The sequence below is a fragment of the Danio aesculapii genome, chromosome 3 (assembly GCF_903798145.1).
Source record: "Danio aesculapii chromosome 3, fDanAes4.1, whole genome shotgun sequence".
In the NCBI taxonomy this organism is placed as follows: Eukaryota; Metazoa; Chordata; class Actinopteri; order Cypriniformes; family Danionidae; genus Danio; species Danio aesculapii.
Window position 1 is genome coordinate 45,626,966 of NC_079437.1, and position 20,968 is coordinate 45,647,933.

Sequence of the window (20,968 nt, forward strand, 5' to 3'; positions counted from 1 at the left end):
CAACGAATATGTGGTGACATTTAAAGACGTGAGACGCGGAGCACAGACGCTCTTAATCCTGGAGGTCATTAAAAATATAATAACACTAATACTAATACTGTTAAGGCGTTTTAAAATGACCACATCAACATTTCAGATGTTTTACAATGTGCTCAGCCTGCTGGTTTGTCCATTCACACACATTTTCATCATCACATGATCTCTTATAACAAAATCACATGACCTTTTTGTAATGCACATACTAGAATTTGTTCAGTAAAAATGTTTCCATTATAGTTTATGCACACATTTTCATATTTAATTAAGTTTATCCTACTCAGTGTTTTTAAGATGTTTTTAATGCGCATTTTCAAAATTGATGTGCATTTTGGCGTGTCCATCAAACGATTGTTTTTAATGTGCATATCCACATTTTTTCAAAATATCTCCTTGTGTGTTCAACAGATGAAAGTAATTCAAACAGGTTTGGAACAAGTATGAGTAAATGATATATATTATATATTATATGCGTTGATGCTTATGAAAGAATCTCATTGATAGTGAACCTCAAAGATTCCTTTATGAAACTTTTAAAAATGCAAATTTAAATGTACCATTTTTAGTAAACAACAAACTGCAGGACTACATAGTTGTCTTAACTCAAACTTGTTTTGCAAGAGACTACTGGCATGAAACCATTTACACAAATAGCACTTGTTCTTTAAAGCATTATTTCAGCCAAAAATGAATATTCTGTTATTAATTACCCACTCTTACATTGATCCAACCCACTGCCCTGAGAGCTTCATTCCTCTTGAGAACTCAAATTGAGATATTTTAGATGAGAGCTCTCTCAACCTCCACAGACAGCAGGAGTCCTAATAAAGGGGGCAACCTAAAGTCCAGACACTGTAATTTGATCTAATTGAGGATACAGGCCAACAAAAAGTGTTTTGGTGAACAAAAGTGTTCATGTATCATTATAGCTGAAGTAACATGAAATGTTTTTGTTTACTTTTCTGGCCTTTGAATAAGTCAGGACCATTCATATAAAGTTTGATTCATATAAACTCTGAATGAATCAGGACCATTGCTGTCTATGGAGGATCAGAGAGCTCCTGGGTTTCATCTAAATTACAATCGTCTCAAACTCAATTCCTGGAGAGCCGCAGCTCTGCATAGTTTAGCTCCAACAACCTCCAACTCACACCTGCTTAATAGTCTCTGGTAGTTTTTAACACCTTGATTATTTGGATCAGCTGTGTTTGATTAGGGTTGGAGCAAAACTGTGCAGAGTTGCGGCCCTCCAGGAATCCAGTTTGAGACATATGAACTATGAACTAAAGTCTTAGGGGGATTGTAAGGACTTGAGGATACTAACGCTTTAAAACTGGCCTTAAAATACTCAACTAAAAAAGAATAGGGGGGCCCTGTCATAAGCACACCACATTCTGCAGGCCCCAAAAAAGCACTTGTTTTCTTGATCATGTAGTAATGATTATAAATAACTGACTCTGCTTCTGCTGAAATGTTTGCAAATAGAAAGCTCCACCTGAAACGATGGCCTCGTTTTGTTTTTGCGGTTTCTAATTTTACTTTGTGCAGACTGCGGGGCTTTGTTTCATTTCAGCAGGCCAAGTTGTTACAGAGCGCGTAATCAATTTGAGATGAGAAGAAAAGGTCTGATTTATTGTGATCCTCATATTATTGTCCTTACGCCGCATAAATATTCAGACAGGGCGACACAATTGGCTGAAAGATGGCAGACTCATTCATAACCGCAGTAACGAGATCATTTTACGCATGGCAACATGCAAATCAGCCCCTTAACGAACAGCAACAAGGAAAGAACTACAGGCTCAAAAGCACACTAGATTATTTTATTAGTTTTTGTTTTTCTAATAAGGAACACTACAATTTTCTCATATTTCTTTTTTTTCTCTCTCACTAGAACAGTTCTAAAGTTGAGGTATAAAAGGAGTTTATACAGACTACCAAGTCTGAAAATGGTGGGGTTTATATACAAGTGAAATGGAGAGAGGAGAGGTAGAGAGGAGGGAGAGAATGGTAAATACAGAAGGAAGCGTGTACTACAATTCTAGTAAAATAATAATAATAATAATAAAAATCGAGAAATAAAACGCTGATGGCGTTTGAGTCGGTGCTGCGGATTCCATCTCTGATCACAATCCACAATATCCAAGAGTTGTGTGACAAATTGTCCAACATGTAGTGTATCGTATCGTCTGCAGCGTAGCTTATGCGGATACTCAAATCAGACATTTGATCCTGTAAAATTTGTTTAACGGCACTTCAAACAAACGCCATCAGCTTTGACAAAACCACACGAACAAAATAACACTCGAGACTCCCGATCCAAATAAAAGGTAACTGAAACGCTAAAATGAATATTACAAAGACTAACAAATGTTACTCCAAAAACCCCCAGCGATTAAAAATAATAAAAAAACAAAAGCAAAAGCATACAAAAAGAGAAAAATACACTGAAACATTCCACAATCTGTACAGTGACATCCATAGATGACTGATAGAAAAAAGAAAAGAAAGAAATTTTGGTGTAGTAATAGCATTAGTCGGAGATATCCATATGAAATGTTTCGAACTAATCTATAGAGGACACGATGATGATCTTGAAGAATCGCTTGAAAAGCTCCTCAGAGTTTGTTTTTCCATGTGTACATATATAAACAAAACCCCAATTTACATTTCAACCTTATTTAGTCCTTTGTGTAATATATAGAATTTCCATTCATATATCAAAAACGCCCTGCTGCTTCCGCCAATGAAGAGAAAATAAACGAAGAAACGTAATAAAAAAAAAGTCCCAGGAACAACACAAACAACTCGTTCTCTGTAACGTCGGGAAAACTCAAAAATTCCTCTACAAGCTTTAGTCCATCTGTTTCAAATCACAACACATCCAGTGCTTATTTTTGGTTAAATTTCGACAGGAGAAAAGCCCTTGTTGCTTGGCTATGTTAACTGATTACCAAAAAAACAGAGTTCCTTCGTTTAGTGAAATTGTAGGCAACAACAACAAAACGAAAACGTAAAAATAAAAAAGGTCAAATTAAAGAGAGACAGCATGCTTTACCAAGAAACAGGTGCTTTCAATTGCACGTACAATACAATCAGTTCAAAAGCACGAGTGAGTGACGAGACAACCCAACCCTTAGAAAACACACAACACACACCAGTAAGACGAGAGGCTGCAGTGTGTGTGTCACAGATGAAAAAAAACGTGCTATTTAAAATACCACGGAAACCCTAGAGAAACCAAACCCCAGCCCGAAGCACTGGATCACTGGGCAGTATGACGTCCTTTTACTTGTTCACTTGTTTATTTGGTCTGTTACTTTCCCACCCTCTCCTTTTATAGTATATTTAGTAGTTTTTTTTTGTTGTTTTTTGTTTATTAAAAAACGAAAGGAAAAAAACGAAAAGAAAAACGTAACATTAGGCTAAATGGAATCACTAAAACATCTCAACACACCCTACATGCATGGAAGACAGTGGAATATCGCTTTTTTTTATCATCATCTTTCCCTTTAAAAATATTTCTAAACACCCACCCCCTGTTCCCCGAACCAATACCCCAAACCAATACTCCAGCTTATCCGTCCATCCGAGTGACCCCGTTTTACCAACGCGAGGTCTAGTTCTTATCGAGTCTTTTTATTTGGTGGCTGGTGCATCTTCGTGCTGCGGGCGAGAGAAACGAATACTGTGGCGAAAATTAAAAACGGAGAGCGGTCGCTCTTTGCGTTCAGCTGAACTGGAAATCAAAGTGTTCATAGGTCCAGCGTACCTTTAACTCCTCTCCAACCGAACACCAGCTCAGAGTGTTTAGTGACAGGATTTGTGCTTAACGCAACGTAGCGGAAATCATAGTGAAAAGCAGACTGGATGGGCGTTCAGTTGTCTGAGGTTGCTCTTCGACGTGCGGAAAAGTGAAACAACCGTTGACAGCACTTTGGTACAAGCGAGGAGGGAGTAGTTGCGTAATCGCCATCGTAGAGGGGTTTGATCCAGGAGACGAGTCATGCTTTCAGACTCGTCCTCAGAGAACGAGACACGTGTGTGTGTGTGTGTGTGTGTGTGTGTGTGTGTGTGGAGGTGGACGAGGACGGAGGAAGACCATTGTGTGTGTGTGTGTGTGTGTGTGTGATTAGCTGGAGGTGTCGGAGTGGATGCTGCCGGGTGCTCCTGGTGGAGAGGTGATGGAGGAAGGGTTGGTGTTGTCTTGCCAGCTGTTGTTAGCCTGTGGAGAGAGTCACAATGACAGTGTGAGGCAAAGCAGTACTTGTATAGAAATCTGATATATAAGCAATATATGCAAATAACACATATGACATACAACGCCACGATATACAACGTTACGATAAACGTGACATTTCAAAATTTTGCTAAAATGGCCGCTTGCATATATATTTTTTTCAAGCTCTGAAATTACTTGGACCACAAAATTTGTTGTGTGAGAATATTAGAACTTGACTTATGCTGTGTGGTTATATTTTAACTTCTGTTGCGTGGGTATATTTTAACTTAGAACTAGGCCAACGTGTAATCTGTGCATGCAGAAATCCACAGATTTTTAGCCCATCATTGAGTCTATTTATTTACTTGAGTCAATGTGTGTAAATGTATATTTATTCAGTTCCTAAATTAATTTCACTAATATTATTGACTAATATGAAGATGTTGATATGATTTATTTACAATACAGTTTGTAAAGTTATATTTTAAGTCTTTTAGTAGAGATATTATATGAGAGACTAGCTTTGTTTACCAAATAAGTGGATCTGATTGGATTTGCATTGTGAACATTAAATAGAAGCTAAAAATGCACTATTTTTTTTATTTCATATATAAATTTTTTTAAAATTACGATACTCCCAAAATAATTCCAAATAAATACGCAGATTATCTAAAAAAAATCAAAAAAAAATCAGAAATAGCAAAAAATGTCTGCAAGTTATGTCTTAAGTTATAAGTAATATACCCACGCAACTTATGTCTAATGTAGTGTGTTTTTTTGTTTTTTTGCCAATTTTTAAAAAATACATTACAACTTATGTTGCATGGTTAAATTATAACTCATGTCTTATGTTGCGTGAGTATATTATAAGTTATAACTCATGTCTAGGGCCAGACAGAATTTGCGGACATTTTTTGCTGTTTCTGTGCAGAATTTTGGTAAAAATTTAGGAGGATTTATGTGGAATGATTTTGGGAGTATCATAACTAAAACCTTAATATATGAAAAAGTAATACCTTTTTAACTTGTATTTAATGTTTGCAATGCAATTGCATGAGTATAAGCTATAACTCATGTCTTATGTTGCGTGAGTATAAGTTATAACTCATGTCTTATGTTGCATGAGTATAAGTTATAACTCATGTCTTATGTTGCGCGAGTATAAGTTATAACTCATGTCTTATGTTGCGCGAGTATAAGTTATATCTCATGTCTTATGTTGCGTGAGTATATTATAAGCTATAACTCATGTCTTATGTTGCGTGAGTATATTATAAGCTATAACTCATGTCTTATGTTGCGTGAGTATATTATAAGCTATAACTCATGTCTTATGTTGCACGAATATATTATAAGATATAACTCATGTCTTATGTTGCGTGAGTATAAGTTATAACTCATGTCTTATGTTGCGCGAGTATATTATAAGCTATAACTCATGTCTTATGTTGCGTGAGTATATTATAAGCTATAACTCATGTCTTATGTTGCGTGAGTATATTATAAGCTATAACTCATGTCTTATGTTGCGTGAGTATATTATAAGCTATATCTCATGTCTTATGTTGCGTGAGTATATTATAAGCTATAACTCATGTCTTATGTTGCGTGAGTATATTATAAGCTATAACTCATGTCTTATGTTGCACGAATATATTATAAGATATAACTCATGTCTTATGTTGCGTGAGTATAAGTTATAACTCATGTCTTATGTTGCGTGAGTATATTATAAGCTATAACTCATGTCTTATGTTGCGTGAGTATATTATAAGCTATAACTCATGTCTTATGTTGCGTGAGTATATTATAAGCTATAACTCATGTCTTATGTTGCACGAATATATTATAAGATATAACTCATGTCTTATGTTGCGTGAGTATAAGTTATAACTCATGTCTTATGTTGCGCGAGTATATTATAAGCTATAACTCATGTCTTATGTTGCGCGAGTATATTATAAGCTATAACTCATGTCTTATGTTGCGTGAGTATATTATAAGCTATAACTCATGTCTTATGTTGCGTGAGTATATTATAAGCTATATCTCATGTCTTATGTTGCGTGAGTATATTATAAGCTATAACTCATGTCTTATGTTGCACGAGTATATTATAAGATATAACTCATGTCTTATGTTGCGTGAGTATAAGTTATAACTCATGTCTTATGTTGCGTGAGTATATTATAAGCTATAACTCATGTCTTATGTTGCGTGAGTATATTATAAGCTATAACTCATGTCTTATGTTGCACGAGTATATTATAAGATATAACTCATGTCTTATGTTGCGTGAGTATATTATAAGCTATAACTCATGTCTTATGTTGCACGAGTATATTATAAGATATAACTCATGTCTTATGTTGCGTGAGTATAAGTTATAACTCATGTCTTATGTTGCGTGAGTATATTATAAGCTATAACTCATGTCTTATGTTGCGTGAGTATATTATAAGCTATAACTCATGTCTTATGTTGCACGAGTATATTATAAGATATAACTCATGTCTTATGTTGCGTGAGTATAAGTTATAACTCATGTCTTATGTTGCGGGAGTATATTATAAGCTATAACTCATGTCTTATGTTGCGTGAGTATATTATAAGCTATAACTCATGTCTTATGTTGCGTGAGTATATCATAAGCTATAACTCATGTCTTATGTTGCGTGAGTATATCATAAGCTATAACTCATGTCTTATGTTGCGTGAGTATATTATAAGCTATAACTCATGTCTTATGTTGCACGAGTATATTATAAGATATAACTCATGTCTTATGTTGCGTGAGTATAAGCTATAACTCATGTCTTATGTTGCGTGAGTATATTATAAGCTATAACTCATGTCTTATGTTGCGTGAGTATATTATAAGCTATAACTCATGTCTTATGTTGCGTGAGTATAAGCTATAACTCATGTCTTATGTTGCGTGAGTATATTATAAGCTATAACTCATGTCTTATGTTGCACGAATATATTATAAGATATAACTCATGTCTTATGTTGCGTGAGTATAAGTTATAACTCATGTCTTATGTTGCGCCAGTATATTATAAGCTATAACTCATGTCTTATGTTGCGTGAGTATATTATAAGCTATAACTCATGTCTTATGTTGCGTGAGTATATTATAAGCTATAACTCATGTCTTATGTTGCACGAGTATATTATAAGATATAACTCATGTCTTATGTTGCGTGAGTATAAGTTATAACTCATGTCTTATGTTGCGCGAGTATATTATAAGCTATAACTCATGTCTTATGTTGCGTGAGTATATTATAAGCTATAACTCATGTCTTATGTTGCGTGAGTATATTATAAGCTATAACTCATGTCTTATGTTGCGTGAGTATATTATAAGCTATAACTCATGTCTTATGTTGCGTGAGTATATTATAAGCTATAACTCATGTCTTATGTTGCGTGAGTATATTATAAGCTATAACTCATGTCTTATGTTGCACGAGTATATTATAAGATATAACTCATGTCTTATGTTGCGTGAGTATAAGTTATAACTCATGTCTTATGTTGCGTGAGTATATTATAAGCTATAACTCATGTCTTATGTTGCGTGAGTATATTATAAGCTATAACTCATGTCTTATGTTGCGTGAGTATATTATAAGCTATAACTCATGTCTTATGTTGCGTGAGTATATTATAAGCTATAACTCATGTCTTATGTTGCACGAGTATATTATAAGATATAACTCATGTCTTATGTTGCACGAGTATATTATAAGATATAACTCATGTCTTATGTTGCGTGAGTATAAGTTATGACTCATGTCTTATGTTGCGCGAGTATATTATAAGCTATAACTCATGTCTTATGTTGCGCGAGTATATTATAAGCTATAACTCATGTCTTATGTTGCACGAGTATATTATAAGATATAACTCATGTCTTATGTTGCGTGAGTATAAGTTATAACTCATGTCTTATGTTGCACGAGTATATTATAAGATATAACTCATGTCTTATGTTGCGTGAGTATAAGTTATAACTCATGTCTTATGTTGCGTCAGTATATTATAAGCTATAACTCATGTCTTATGTTGCGTGAGTATATTATAAGCTATAACTCATGTCTTATGTTGCACGAGTATATTATAAGATATAACTCATGTCCTATGTTGCGTGAGTATAAGTTATAACTCATGTCTTATGTTGCGTGAGTATATTATAAGCTATAACTCATGTCTTATGTTGCGTGAGTATAAGTTATAACTCATGTCTTATGTTGCGTGAGTATATTATAAGCTATAACTCATGTCTTATGTTGCGTGAGTATATTATAAGCTATAACTCATGTCTTATGTTGCACGAGTATATTATAAAATATAACTCATGTCTTATGTTGCGTGAGTATAAGTTATAACTCATGTCTTATGTTGCGTCAGTATATTATAAGCTATAACTCATGTCTTATGTTGCGTGAGTATATTATAAGCTATAACTCATGTCTTATGTTGCACGAGTATATTATAAGATATAACTCATGTCTTATGTTGCGTGAGTATATTATAAGCTATAACTCATGTCTTATGTTGCGTGAGTATAAGTTATAACTCATGTCTTATGTTGCGCGAGTATATTATAAGCTATAACTCATGTCTTATGTTGCGCGAGTATATTATAAGCTATAACTCATGTCTTATGTTGCGTGAGTATATTATAAGCTATAACTCATGTCTTATGTTGCGTGAGTATAAGTTATAACTCATGTCTTATGTTGCGTGAGTATAAGTTATAACTCATGTCTTATGTTGCGCGAGTATATTATAAGTTATAACTCATGTCTTATGTTGCGCGATTATATTATAAGTTATAACTCATGTCTTATGTTGCATGAGTATAAGTTATAACTCATGTCTTATGTTGCATGAGTATAAGTTATAACTCATGTCTTATGTTGCGTGAGTATAAGTTATAACTCATGTCTTATGTTGTGTGAGTATAAGCTATAACTCATGTCTTATGTTGCGTGAGTATAAGCTATAACTCATGTCTTATGTTGCGTGAGTATAAGCTATAACTCATGTCTTATGTTGCGTGAGTATAAGCTATAACTCATGTCTTATGTTGCGTGAGTATATTATAAGCTATAACTCATGTCTTATGTTGCGTGAGTATAAGTTATAACTCATGTCTTAAGTTGTGCGAGTATATTATAAGCTATAACTCATGTCTTATGTTGCGTGAGCATAAGTTATAACTCATGTCTTAAGTTGTGCGAGTATATTATAAGTTATAACTCATGTCTTATGTTGCGTGAGTATAAGTTATAACTCATGTCTTATGTTGCGTGAGTATACTTTATAACTCATGTCTTATGTTGCGTGAGTATACTTTATAACTCATGTCTTATGTTGCGTGAGTATAAGCTATAACTCATGTCTTACGTTGTGCGAGTATATTATAAGTTATAACTCATGTCTTATGTTGCGTGATTATAAGTTATAACTCATGTCTTATGTTGCGTGAGTATACTTTATAACTCATGTCTTATGTTGCGTGAGTATAAGCTATAACTCATGTCTTATGTTGCGTGAGCATAAGTTATAACTCATGTCTTATGTTGCGTGAGTATAAGCTATAACTCATGTCTTATGTTGCGTGAGCATAAGTTATAACTCATGTCTTATGTTGCGTGAGCATAAGCTATAACTCATGTCTTATGTTGCGTGAGCATAAGTTATAACTCATGTCTTATGTTGCGTGAGTATAAGCTATAACTCATGTCTTATGTTGCGTGAGCATAAGTTATAACTCATGTCTTATGTTGCGTGAGTATATTTTTGGCAATACCCAAAAATACATTGTATGATTCAAGATTATTGATTTTTCTTTTATGTCAAAAATCATTCAAAGGTTAATAAAGTTTGTTTCATAAACACATTTTGTACATTTTCAACTGTAAATGCATCAAAACTCAATTTGTGGTCCTTTTATATATTTTCGCACATACAAAGGGGGGAAAATGTATTGAACACCTCATGTTTTTTCCTGCAAATAACCAGATTTTGAAAAAAAAAAAAATAAACAAAAACAAAAACAAAACAAATCTAAAAAAAATATGTAATAATGAAATGACACAAGGAAAATTTATTTTGTATTATATTATTCGAATCCAAGTCAGGTGATTGGCTGGGCCATTCTACAGCTTGATTTTCTTTCTCTTAAAGCTTTGAGAAAAATCTTCAGTCCAACATCTACATTAGCAGGAAGCAGCTAATTTTCATTTACAATAACAGAGGGCAGTGGGTTGCTGAATAACTACTGAGAGATTTCAGCTGCTGTCTGGGCTTTCACTGCCTCTACACCTCCCTTTCTTCGTGTGTTCAATACTTTTTCTTTGCGTCACTTCATTTTATTACACGTAGTTTAAATTGTAAATTAATGAATATCGTTTTCTTTGCAAGTCAAAAGCACTTTTAAAAATCAGTTTTCTGAGAAAAATGGTGAGTGTTTATTGCTTATTTTCCCTGCGGTATATATTATCCAATATATCAGCTATAGTTTTATATACAATATCAGACTTTTGCTCATTCTACTCATTTTATTATTGTTTTTTTCTTGTACTTTTGTGAATCTAAACTTCAAGACACTTTAAGGTTATGTCAACCTACCAGAGCACTTCAATGTGCTAAATATTTTCATGAAGTGATCAACATCATTTATACTCAAACTGGTAGAGCGAGAGCTGCTTTGCTTTTAGGGTTTGTACATCTAGCCTGTACTTCAAGCCTAGTGTTGGTTTCCCTTATTTGAATGCTAAATATAGACTCACGATACCTGCAGATACAGACACTTATTTCCTTTTAATGTGTGTTTAAGCTCAACATTTTAGCTTAGGCTAAGTTTAGTTTGCAGCATTTTGACACTTAAAGGGACAGTTCACCCAAAACTAAAAATTGTCATGATTTCTTCTAAACCCGTTCGAAAAAGCACAAAAAACAGCACATTCCCATTTGTTTCCTACTATGGAGGTTGATGGCTGCTTTTTCCCAACATTCTTCAATATAGCTCATATTTGTGTTCAACAAGAAGGAAATTCACAGTGGTTTACAACCGATTTACTGCAGTGTTTTGGAAAACTATCCCAAAAAAATGAGATGTAGCTACTGATAAATAACTTGAGACTCCCAAAGAATAATGTCTGTGTTCAAACAGGAAACATAACAGCTACAAATTGCAGAAAGATGAAGTCAATGATCTGACAGCCTACGTCTGACCACAGAGACTCTCGCTTATGTGTGCGAGTTGTACTCACGTCTAGACGGTGTGGGGTGTAAAGAGGACTTGCTGATAGATCTTCATAGCCTGCCGTCAGGTGTGTAGCACGGTGCAGGATATCCACCTGGAGAAACGCACAGCAACCGCACGTTAGCACTCCAAACACAGGTTACACAACACCAATAAACACCAGTGCTGCTATTACATTATGGTAATGATTTGAGTGCATGTGCAACACAAAAAAAATAAATCAAACTACAGCACAGGTGTAATGGATGGGTGTGTGTGTGTGTGTGCAATCTCATACCTGAATCTTTCTCTAATGCAACAAATAAAAAAGGATCTTAAAAATTGCACATCTGATGTTATGCTAATTTATGTGTGAATATATTATACACATTTCATCTGAAACCAGTCCACGTGTATGTCACAGCACAACTTAAAACTTAAGATGGGGGCAGAATCAAAAGTATTTTGATATTGGTAAGATGCAAAAAACTATTTCATGATATTAGGGTTTATTCCCTTTACAAGCATAAAAACACCATCAGAACAATACATAGAACTCAACAATAAGGATTTACACTGATATTTTTACTCACCAAAGAGACAATTATTATTTCACCATATTTTTGATGTTAGAATGTAATAAATGTATTTCCAGTAAAAATATATCATTCTAATTAAACACCATTATAAGTCTTATTAAAGAGACGATTTTTCAAAAATAAAAACCTAGCCCAAACATATTTGGAAAACAGGAATGCAACATCATTTTATTCTAATCAGGGTTTCTGCAGGTTTAAAAGTCAAATTTAAGACTTTAAGACCTTTTTAAGACCATTATGAATACAATTTTAGACTAATACAGTGGTAAACACTTAGGATTCAACTTGAGGCAATGGAATTTGTTTTTTGCTTGCCACAAAAAAAAGAAGAAGCTATTTTTTTATTATTTTAATGTCAATTTAAAAAAATTATTTTTTACCGAACATATTTCTCTCATAAAAACTTAGGTTTCATGCATATTTATAAATATTATGTCCACTCCCCCTTACTGCAAATAGCTTTTGTATAAATGGATGATCATATGATCATGTTGTCCTGTTGTCATGAGGAATTATGTAATTGTTTGTAGCTTCTGTAAATGTCTAAAAGCTTTTGTGATTGTGTCTGTTTGCGAGAAAAAAAAAAGTTTTTTTAGATGGATTATTGATAATTGGATCCCTGCCTAATAAAAAATGATGGTTAAACTTACTTATATAGTGTAAAGTTTAAATGTATCTTTTTAGTTGTAGCTTACTTATCTCACCACCCATGGAAAACTAACTTAACTAAAGCAGCCTTTCCACTGCACATGACATTCGGACACGACTGTCGGAATACACCCCTTGTGGCAGTCGCACAGAATTTTTGGTTTTGTCATGCACCATGAAAGAGAAGCTGAATCTCACAGTGTCCGAAATAGAGGACTGCAAAAGCAAGAGCCTTTATTCTCTGTGCGTTCACGATGGTTGAATGAATGAATATTAGAAACTTATAGACCGCTCAAGATTTTGGAGAGAATGTGGACTGTTTTTTATTACTCATTTTTGAATAGAAATGTTTTTTTTTAGGCTTTAAGTCAGAAAACAAAGAAAAAACTACTATTTCTCATCTCGTGCGCACGGACCTGCTTGGACAAGTGGAATACATCACATCTGGTCGGCCAGTCGCATACAGTGCGGAAAGTGATAGAAAGCTTAAAAAAATCTGCATCAAGATATCAATTCAAACGGAGCTATTTAGAAGAATTTTGAGGAAGTCAATATTATCAAACCATTAAGTCCATTAACATTTTAGGTAATTCACCACGAGAGACACTCAGTTTCATAGGATTGACATCCACCACAAATATTTTTTTAAGGCATTCTCAATCAATGAGAAGCTATAGAGTTTTACTTTATTCTTACAGATATCCTCATGAGAAACAATTGCCATCTGAAGAGGACTCATGTCATTCAAATTCAATTGTAGTTTGTCTCATTGGCATCAGTTCATCCTTATTGTTGAGCCCTGACAAATACAAAAGGCACCCAAGAAAACAAGTTGTCTAGCAGGAAGGAGACACGGGATTGGCAAAGACGTGACTGTGAATGAGTGATGAGGACATGAAATGGAGGAGAGTCACAGGAAAGTTCACTGCTCAGGATGGAGCTCTATTCTCCGAGGCAGGATGTGTGGCGGGGTCAGGACTGCAATTTTGGGGAGGGAGGAAGGAGAGCACTACACTGGGCAGGTTATGGAGGAGGAAGGGCATTGAGGGATGATCCTCAGTGCCTACCTGCTGCTGCTGCTGGGGCACAGCAGGAGTGACGCTGATGCCATCCCCGTTAAGTGAACGCAGACCCAGGTACGAATCTCCTGCGTGAGAGAGGCTGTACGAGCCAGACGACCCTGCGGGCGATATATATATATACGCAGCCCATCAGGCACACAGCTGTGCCCTGCTCAGCTTTTCAAGAGCTTACAGTGGCGTGTTTGTATACGTCTGTGTGAGGGCATGAAAATCAAGACTGGCTACATTCCAAAAAATCCAAGACTTTCAACTATTTACATTGACTAGACTAGAGACGGCAAAAACAGGTGGACAACGGGAAGCTGAAATTATGTAAATGCAACACTATTGAAGAGCTCCACAATGGGTTTTAGTCAGTAATTCCTCTTTTGGTGTAGTGCAGGGGTTCTCAATCTTGATCCTGGAGGTCCGGTGTCCTGCAGATTTTAGCTCCAACCCCAATCAGACACACCTGGGCTAGCTAATCAAGCTCTTACTAGGCTCACTAAAAACATCCTTGCAGGTGTGTTGAGGCAAGATGGAGCTAAAATCTGCAGAACACGGGCCCTCTAGGACTGAGTTTGAGAACCCCTGGTGTAATGTTTCTCTTTTGGTGTAATATGTCCAAACAATATTTTTTGATAATACTTATGACAAATCTAGTGAGATCTTTGCTTTGCATAAGGAGTCTGAAAGCAGCCAGTGCTCCACACACAGATCTGTTCTCAGCTTCATCATGAAGAAACCAAACAAACGGAGACAGACTACAGGCAGATTTACATTCAACGTGTCCACAAGTTGGCTTGGGTGCAAAAAGTCATCTTCATAGCGTTGGCAGAAGATCTTTTGAATACATGTAACCTCATTTCGGCTGACAGTGTGAACTGCTTTTTTCCCTGGTCTCCTAAAAATCCAGTTTAAAAGCCAGGATACAGCAAGCTGTCATTGGGCTTTGTTGGGCCACGGGTCAGGCTAGTTGCTTTGGTGTTTTCAACACATCGGTATTTGTCGAGTTATCGTCCGATTGACTTGGCCTGATTCAGCATGTAGAATCTGCATCGGCTGTCCAATGAAGAACGCGCTCTGATTGGTTAGTTACCAATGAATTAGAACACAAGATCAAAAACTGAAGTGACATACCCAATTAAAAAAAAATTCAAGTCATTAAAGAGCACAAAAAAGCTTGCTGTAATTACGCTGCATTTCTCAAGTATCTGCAATCAACACGGATCACTAGATTATCTAGAGCATACCTCTCCATTTATGCTTTGTGCTCATTTCATCTTTCAGTTTCCTTTTTCGAAATGAGAAAATGGATTACTACCCCCCGAAGGTGCAGAAATATACATCCTCTCATGCAGGTGCAGAACGCACCCTCTAGTTTCAGTCGCCTACCGTCCATTTGGTGTTCATACGCAATCGGTTTTCAACACAATTGGTTTTCATTAGCTTGGCTTGTCCTGGCCTCAAACTTTACACAGCAACAATGTAGCCAAAATTGGTAACGTTTTTCTCATTTGTTTTAAGAAGTTTCATGTTTACGTGGCAACATTTTCAAAATTATCTGTGAAAACAGACAAAACCACTGTTTATTTATGCCAAACCAGCATTTAGGCACATTATTAAACAGTACCTGTAGCGAAATAACGCCACTCATGTTTATTTCGAATTTGCAGTGTGTGTTTGACGCGTCTCCACTGTTATTTGTAATGTGAAGAAGAGCCTTCGATGATGAAGCTTTAACAAACACTTGAGCTACAACAACCCTACCAACGTCCTCCAACATTGTTTTGCAAGTATGTTCACACTTGTCTTTATTCCACACATTTTTTAACACATACTATGCATATGCATTTTGTCATCACTTGTTTCAAAGACTCTCGCTTCTGGTGTTTACACGAACACAACAGTGGCAGCTTTATCAAAAACCTCTACTTTGTAACCCATTTTTTAAAATGAGTCTTAAATCGAGTCCTTAAAATGCTGTTCCATGTTAACAAACAGGCAAAGCGCATAAAAAGTTTCCTGTTTTTAGCAGAAAACGTTCTGCAAATGACCTCTGAAACCAAAAGATCTGTGGCAACAACTCTAAGACACTTTAAGAATCCTTCCTGCAAATCTACCTCAAGAAAGACTAAGGTGTGGTCACATCGGATGGTGATTTAAATTTATCCAAACAAAATTTAGCTGATAATCTATGTAACTAGATTATTCTCATTTTACACCAGGACCTAAAACTTAGAGCAGAACTGTTTGCTTTGCAGCAAGGGTACTCGAAGCATCTTGAAGAAGCTCCCAGAGATCTACTGCTTTGTTCTGGATGATGATGTCAGACTCCTTGCAAATACAAATATCTCACTGGATTATTATGTCAATGGAGCAAATGATAAAAATAACAGACTTGGTCATTTTTTTGCTGGGGTGTTCTCATCATTTTGACCAGCACTACGTATATGTTTATGTGGACATGAAGGTATACAACTCCACTTCCTGCTGATGACGTGGGGTATTGTTGGGGAGGCGACTGCAGGATGTGTTGCAGGATATGTGGAGGTGGCTTTTAAAAATGTATGTGGTGAGCATGTATTGTTTAAAATGACAATACCAAGTTAAATCACCTACCTTCTCCATTCTGCTTCCTGAGCAAATAGAGGTTCAGCTACACTAACCGTGTGTCTGAGTGAGTGTGTGACGTGTGGATGTGAAAATAAAAACCACAAATAAAAAAGGACACGCAGCATCGATAATTTAGGCAAAAGAGAAGAATGTGATAGTTAAACACAAAGAGTTAATGGAAAAATCATGCAAAACCAGAAATGAAAGTGAATGTTAATGGCCAGACGCAACGAGTGGGTGGGAAAAAAACGGAACTGTTACAGTATGGGTCGCTTTCAAATATAATACTATGACTGAATGGATGTGATTATGTGATAACAATGTAATTATGTCTATAATCTCCAATCCTCTCAGAAAGATCAAGGTTCTTTATTGGTGTCAATGTTTCCATGAAAAATCTTTAACGTTGACAGAAGCTTTTTATTTCACAAAATGTTCTTGACAGTGGGAACTAAGTCTTTTTCACATCCACTTTTTTTTTTTTTTTTTTTTACAAGAAAAATTAGTTTTCACTTTTAGTTTTCAAGCAGTTTCTATAAATTAATCTATAAGAACCATTTTGAGAATTTCTCCGTTTCCTGTTGTTGGTCAATGTTTGGTTGTTTAATTTCCTCTTTAAAAAAAATCATTTTTACCAATGCACAACCCACCAGCAGTTTCCTCATGAAAGAGTCTGTGAAATTGTCTAAATCTAATAACATGACTTATTCATCTCTCCATGTAAGATGATGGATGTAAAACAAAGCACGAAATCCCTTAAATAAAATAAAGTTCATAAAACAGATGTAACCGTGAACTAGTAGTTCTCAATCTTCTAGGCCCTGTTTACACGAATACGTTTTAGTTTAGCCACGGTTACGCCTTCCATCCACACTACCCCGGAATTTTCAAGTGCCGAAAACGGAGCGTTTTGGAAAACGTTGAAGAGGTAGATTTGGTTTTAAAATGCTGCTGCTCCGTGTCAGTGTGGATGGGGGAAAGTGGAGTTATCTGAAAACTGAGGTGTGGCTGCAGACATTCTGATTGGGACTTTTTCCTAAATATGAAGTACACAAAGTTCAGTCTTGCATACTTTCCTTAAATTCAGACTTTGCAAGTTTGATATAGAAAAGAGGATACTCCCGAGGATACGTCGGGTAAATCTTCAATAGGAAACTGTACTTTATAACCATTCACATCACTCTGGCTACTTTGCTTCACTATCTTAATAAATAAAAACATGATATAAAGGAACTGCCTATTTTCATTTTGATATTAGCAACTTAACAGATACCCAAAATATTAAGGCATCATGTAGCTACATATTTATATGAGTTATTAATATATTTATATTTATATGCATATTTATAACTAAGCGGAGGCTATAACATAACTGCCTCCTTTCATTTTCAGTGAAAAATACAAAACATGCCCTCTCTTTTGCTGTATGTAAGTTTAAATAATGAATATTGGCCTTTATAAATTATAACATACAATAAGTTTATACAATATAGCAATCAGTCAATTGCATAATCAGTGGTTACTTTAATATATTAACTTATTATTGTGCTCAGACAAAACACGTTACCTAAGAACAAGTAATAGATTTAAAAGACCAAAGAGTCATTAGATAGAGATGGGATAAATTAAATATCACGTTTAACAACTATAGTGAGATGAAATCCAGCGACAAGTTCTTGATGAACTGTCCGATGTGCTATGCTCTCACCTGGGGAGGTGAGCTCAAAACACACGCTGACTGCCTGGAGCCCAGACCTCCGCACATGCTGCAGTGAATGCCTGTGTGTTTGTGTATGGTCACATGATGTGCGGACAGAAAGCTTTTTAGAAATGCTAGATGCAACGTCAGTGTGGACATGGATCGTTTTCACTCTAAAACACCGTTTTAAAACTAAAACATTTAGTGTAAACGGGGCCTTAAACTCCAAGGTAGGGCTGCACAATATATCGTTTTAGAATCGATATCGCAATGTGTGTATCCACAATAGTCAGGATTCTGATATTGTAGTTGAACAGGAATCACAATTTAACCCATGCATGATTTGTTGAGTCATTGCAAATTTGAACCATAAATTGATCAATTAGTTTATCATCTGCATATGTTTTAAGGCATGTGGTTTATTACACAGCCACATGCACTGCAGTGGAGATGTTAGAGCTGCTGGATTTACAACACGTCGGAATTACATTATGAAATAAATGAAAGTGACTGGAAGAATACAGTAAATGTTTTAGTTGTCTAAAATATTTGTGAGGATTTTAAGCCACTTTAAAGAATTTAGGCACAAGAAATCATGTTTTTAACTTTAAGAAAGATTTGTTTTATTTATGTGCATATATGATGAAGATACACTATACAGTGTAAATTTACATTTGATTATTCAATTTGTGCCTGAATACTGCTCGACTCTCAGATAACCATACAGTACAATTTATTTCATTTAAATCTTTGCTCTCTTGTATTTATCAACACTTGTGATCGGTTTATTATATTCCATGCAGATGCACTCTACGATAAAATCAGCTCATTTATTCTAATTTTAAGCATTCTTTTCAAATAGTGCTGCTGAAATTATACTCCGTAATCCCAGATTGTATCGCAGAAAAATAAACTAGCGCAATTTAAGTTTTTTTTTTTCAAATATCGTGCAGTAGTAACAATATTCTCTTTTCTCTCGTGGTTTACTTTTTACATACAATTAAATAAAACTTTAAATAAAACAAAAACATTTGTCATTCTGAGCATTTACCATCTGAAGCATAGAAAAAAAATATTAAAATAATTTTACTCAAACCCGCAATAAAACCCAGAGAAACTGACAATGTTCTTCGTTTTCATAGCTGTGAGATTTTTATTTATTTTTTTTTTCAAAAAAACAAAAATACAGTTTAAGGGGCAATTTATCATGCATTTTAGATGAGGGTCTCTAGTGGCCCCGACCCCCCTGCTTGAGAACCACTACACTAAATTATGCCTTAATGAGCTTTGTTTAAAGCCACCCTATTACAGACCATTTCAACTTGGTGATGCCATTGGCCCATGAACATTTCCTGCTTGTTGTCAAACTATTTTAATAACTATAACAAGAGGAAATTCAATCATATCTCAACGTTAAAACAGCTATCATAACATAGTATTTATTATATTATCAATATGTGAAGCTTTTAGGATTCTCGGGAAATATGGAAATTAAAAATGTAAAAGAAGAAATACTTTAGGACCATTTTATTGTTTACATGCCTCAAAATGGTATATACACAAACTCATATGCAAGCCTACTGCCATCCACATAATTAGCCTCAAAAATGTTGTCAAAAATAACACCTGAGGCCCACAAGCACTCAACTATGACGTCTTTATACAGTGGAGGTTTACTAAACACCTGTTCTCTAGATAAAATCAGGTCAACAGACAGCACAAACCAGATCAACAAGATTAGATGTACAGTAAGTGCAGAATACAATGAGCACCAAACACACACGTTATCTGTATGACTGGGAACAGGGGAAAAGATTATGACAAAGACGAGACCAGACTTGAGTATAAGTGAAAGTGAAAGTTGAAATGTAAATGCCAGCAGGCGTGAGTGCGATTGTGGTCAGCGGTGTGCTTTTGCTATCTGCTAGAGATGATGGCTGGGCTGCTGTGATCTTTACCTGAGTTGGGTGTTGCTGGAGAGTTTGCCTGGCTGGCCTGTGCCGACACATTGGCGGCGTCCACGGCTGTTTTAACGGCGTACAGGTTTGCTTCCTCCTGGAACTTACCAATGTTCTTCTTGTACCGAATTCTCTTGTTGCCAAACCAATTCGAGACCTAAAGCAAAACAACTCCAATCAGACTAGCATTTCAGAACAGTCTACAGTCTACAGAACATTACAAAGATTAAAGCACAGGATTGGGCAAAAATAATGTTTTTTTTTTTTACAATATGAATGATTCTGACACTGAAAACAAGATTTACTACACTTTATAAAACAATTAATACACAGCTTCAAGAAGCACAAGTTAGATTGATCAAAAGTGAAAGTAAAAAGTTTTAAAAGACATGTTATAATTGTTCTTTTCAACTGTCTAAATGTACAATAGTGAACATTAAAAACATTAGGCAGCACAAATATGTTTAATATTGATATGCAATTTCTGCATTCAAAGTAATTTACAGTGCCAAGAATTGGATTCTCATGCAAAATAAAGACCAAATGGTTTGTACATGACAACATTTTTTTTTTTTAAGTTTATTTTTTATAAATCTGACTTCTTTTGAACACATCACTTTTATAATTGCATGACGATGCATCTGGTTTATTACACAGCCCCATGCACTGTAGAGAAGAAGTTAGAGCTGCTTGATTTACAACATGTCAGAATTACATAAAATTTTATGAAATGCATGAGTGACTGGAAGAAGAATTCAGTAAATGTTCTAGTTGTCTAAAATATTTGTTCTGCAAAATTTCATGTAAAGGGAGTATTTATATAAAGTGTTTGTACAGTTTCTGTTTGTGTATGTTTAGTAAAATT

At 35.2% G+C, this 20,968-nt stretch overlaps 1 protein-coding gene across 2 annotated transcripts in view; it reads right to left on the reverse strand.

The window, feature by feature from the left end:
• Positions 1-1,838: 1,838 nt before the first annotated feature.
• The window catches only part of pbx4 (pre-B-cell leukemia transcription factor 4), a 77,098-nt gene continuing 57,968 nt past the window's right edge, over positions 1,839-20,968 (reverse strand). For both annotated transcript variants that reach the window (XM_056454110.1, XM_056454111.1), the window contains 3 exons: positions 20,104-20,260; positions 11,551-11,637; positions 1,839-4,261 (listed from right to left, as the gene is read on the reverse strand). In XM_056454110.1, the coding sequence (XP_056310085.1) occupies positions 11,594-11,637; positions 20,104-20,260 (201 nt within the window). In that variant the 3' untranslated portion in view covers positions 1,839-4,261; positions 11,551-11,593. The remainder of the gene's footprint in view (positions 4,262-11,550; positions 11,638-20,103; positions 20,261-20,968) is intronic.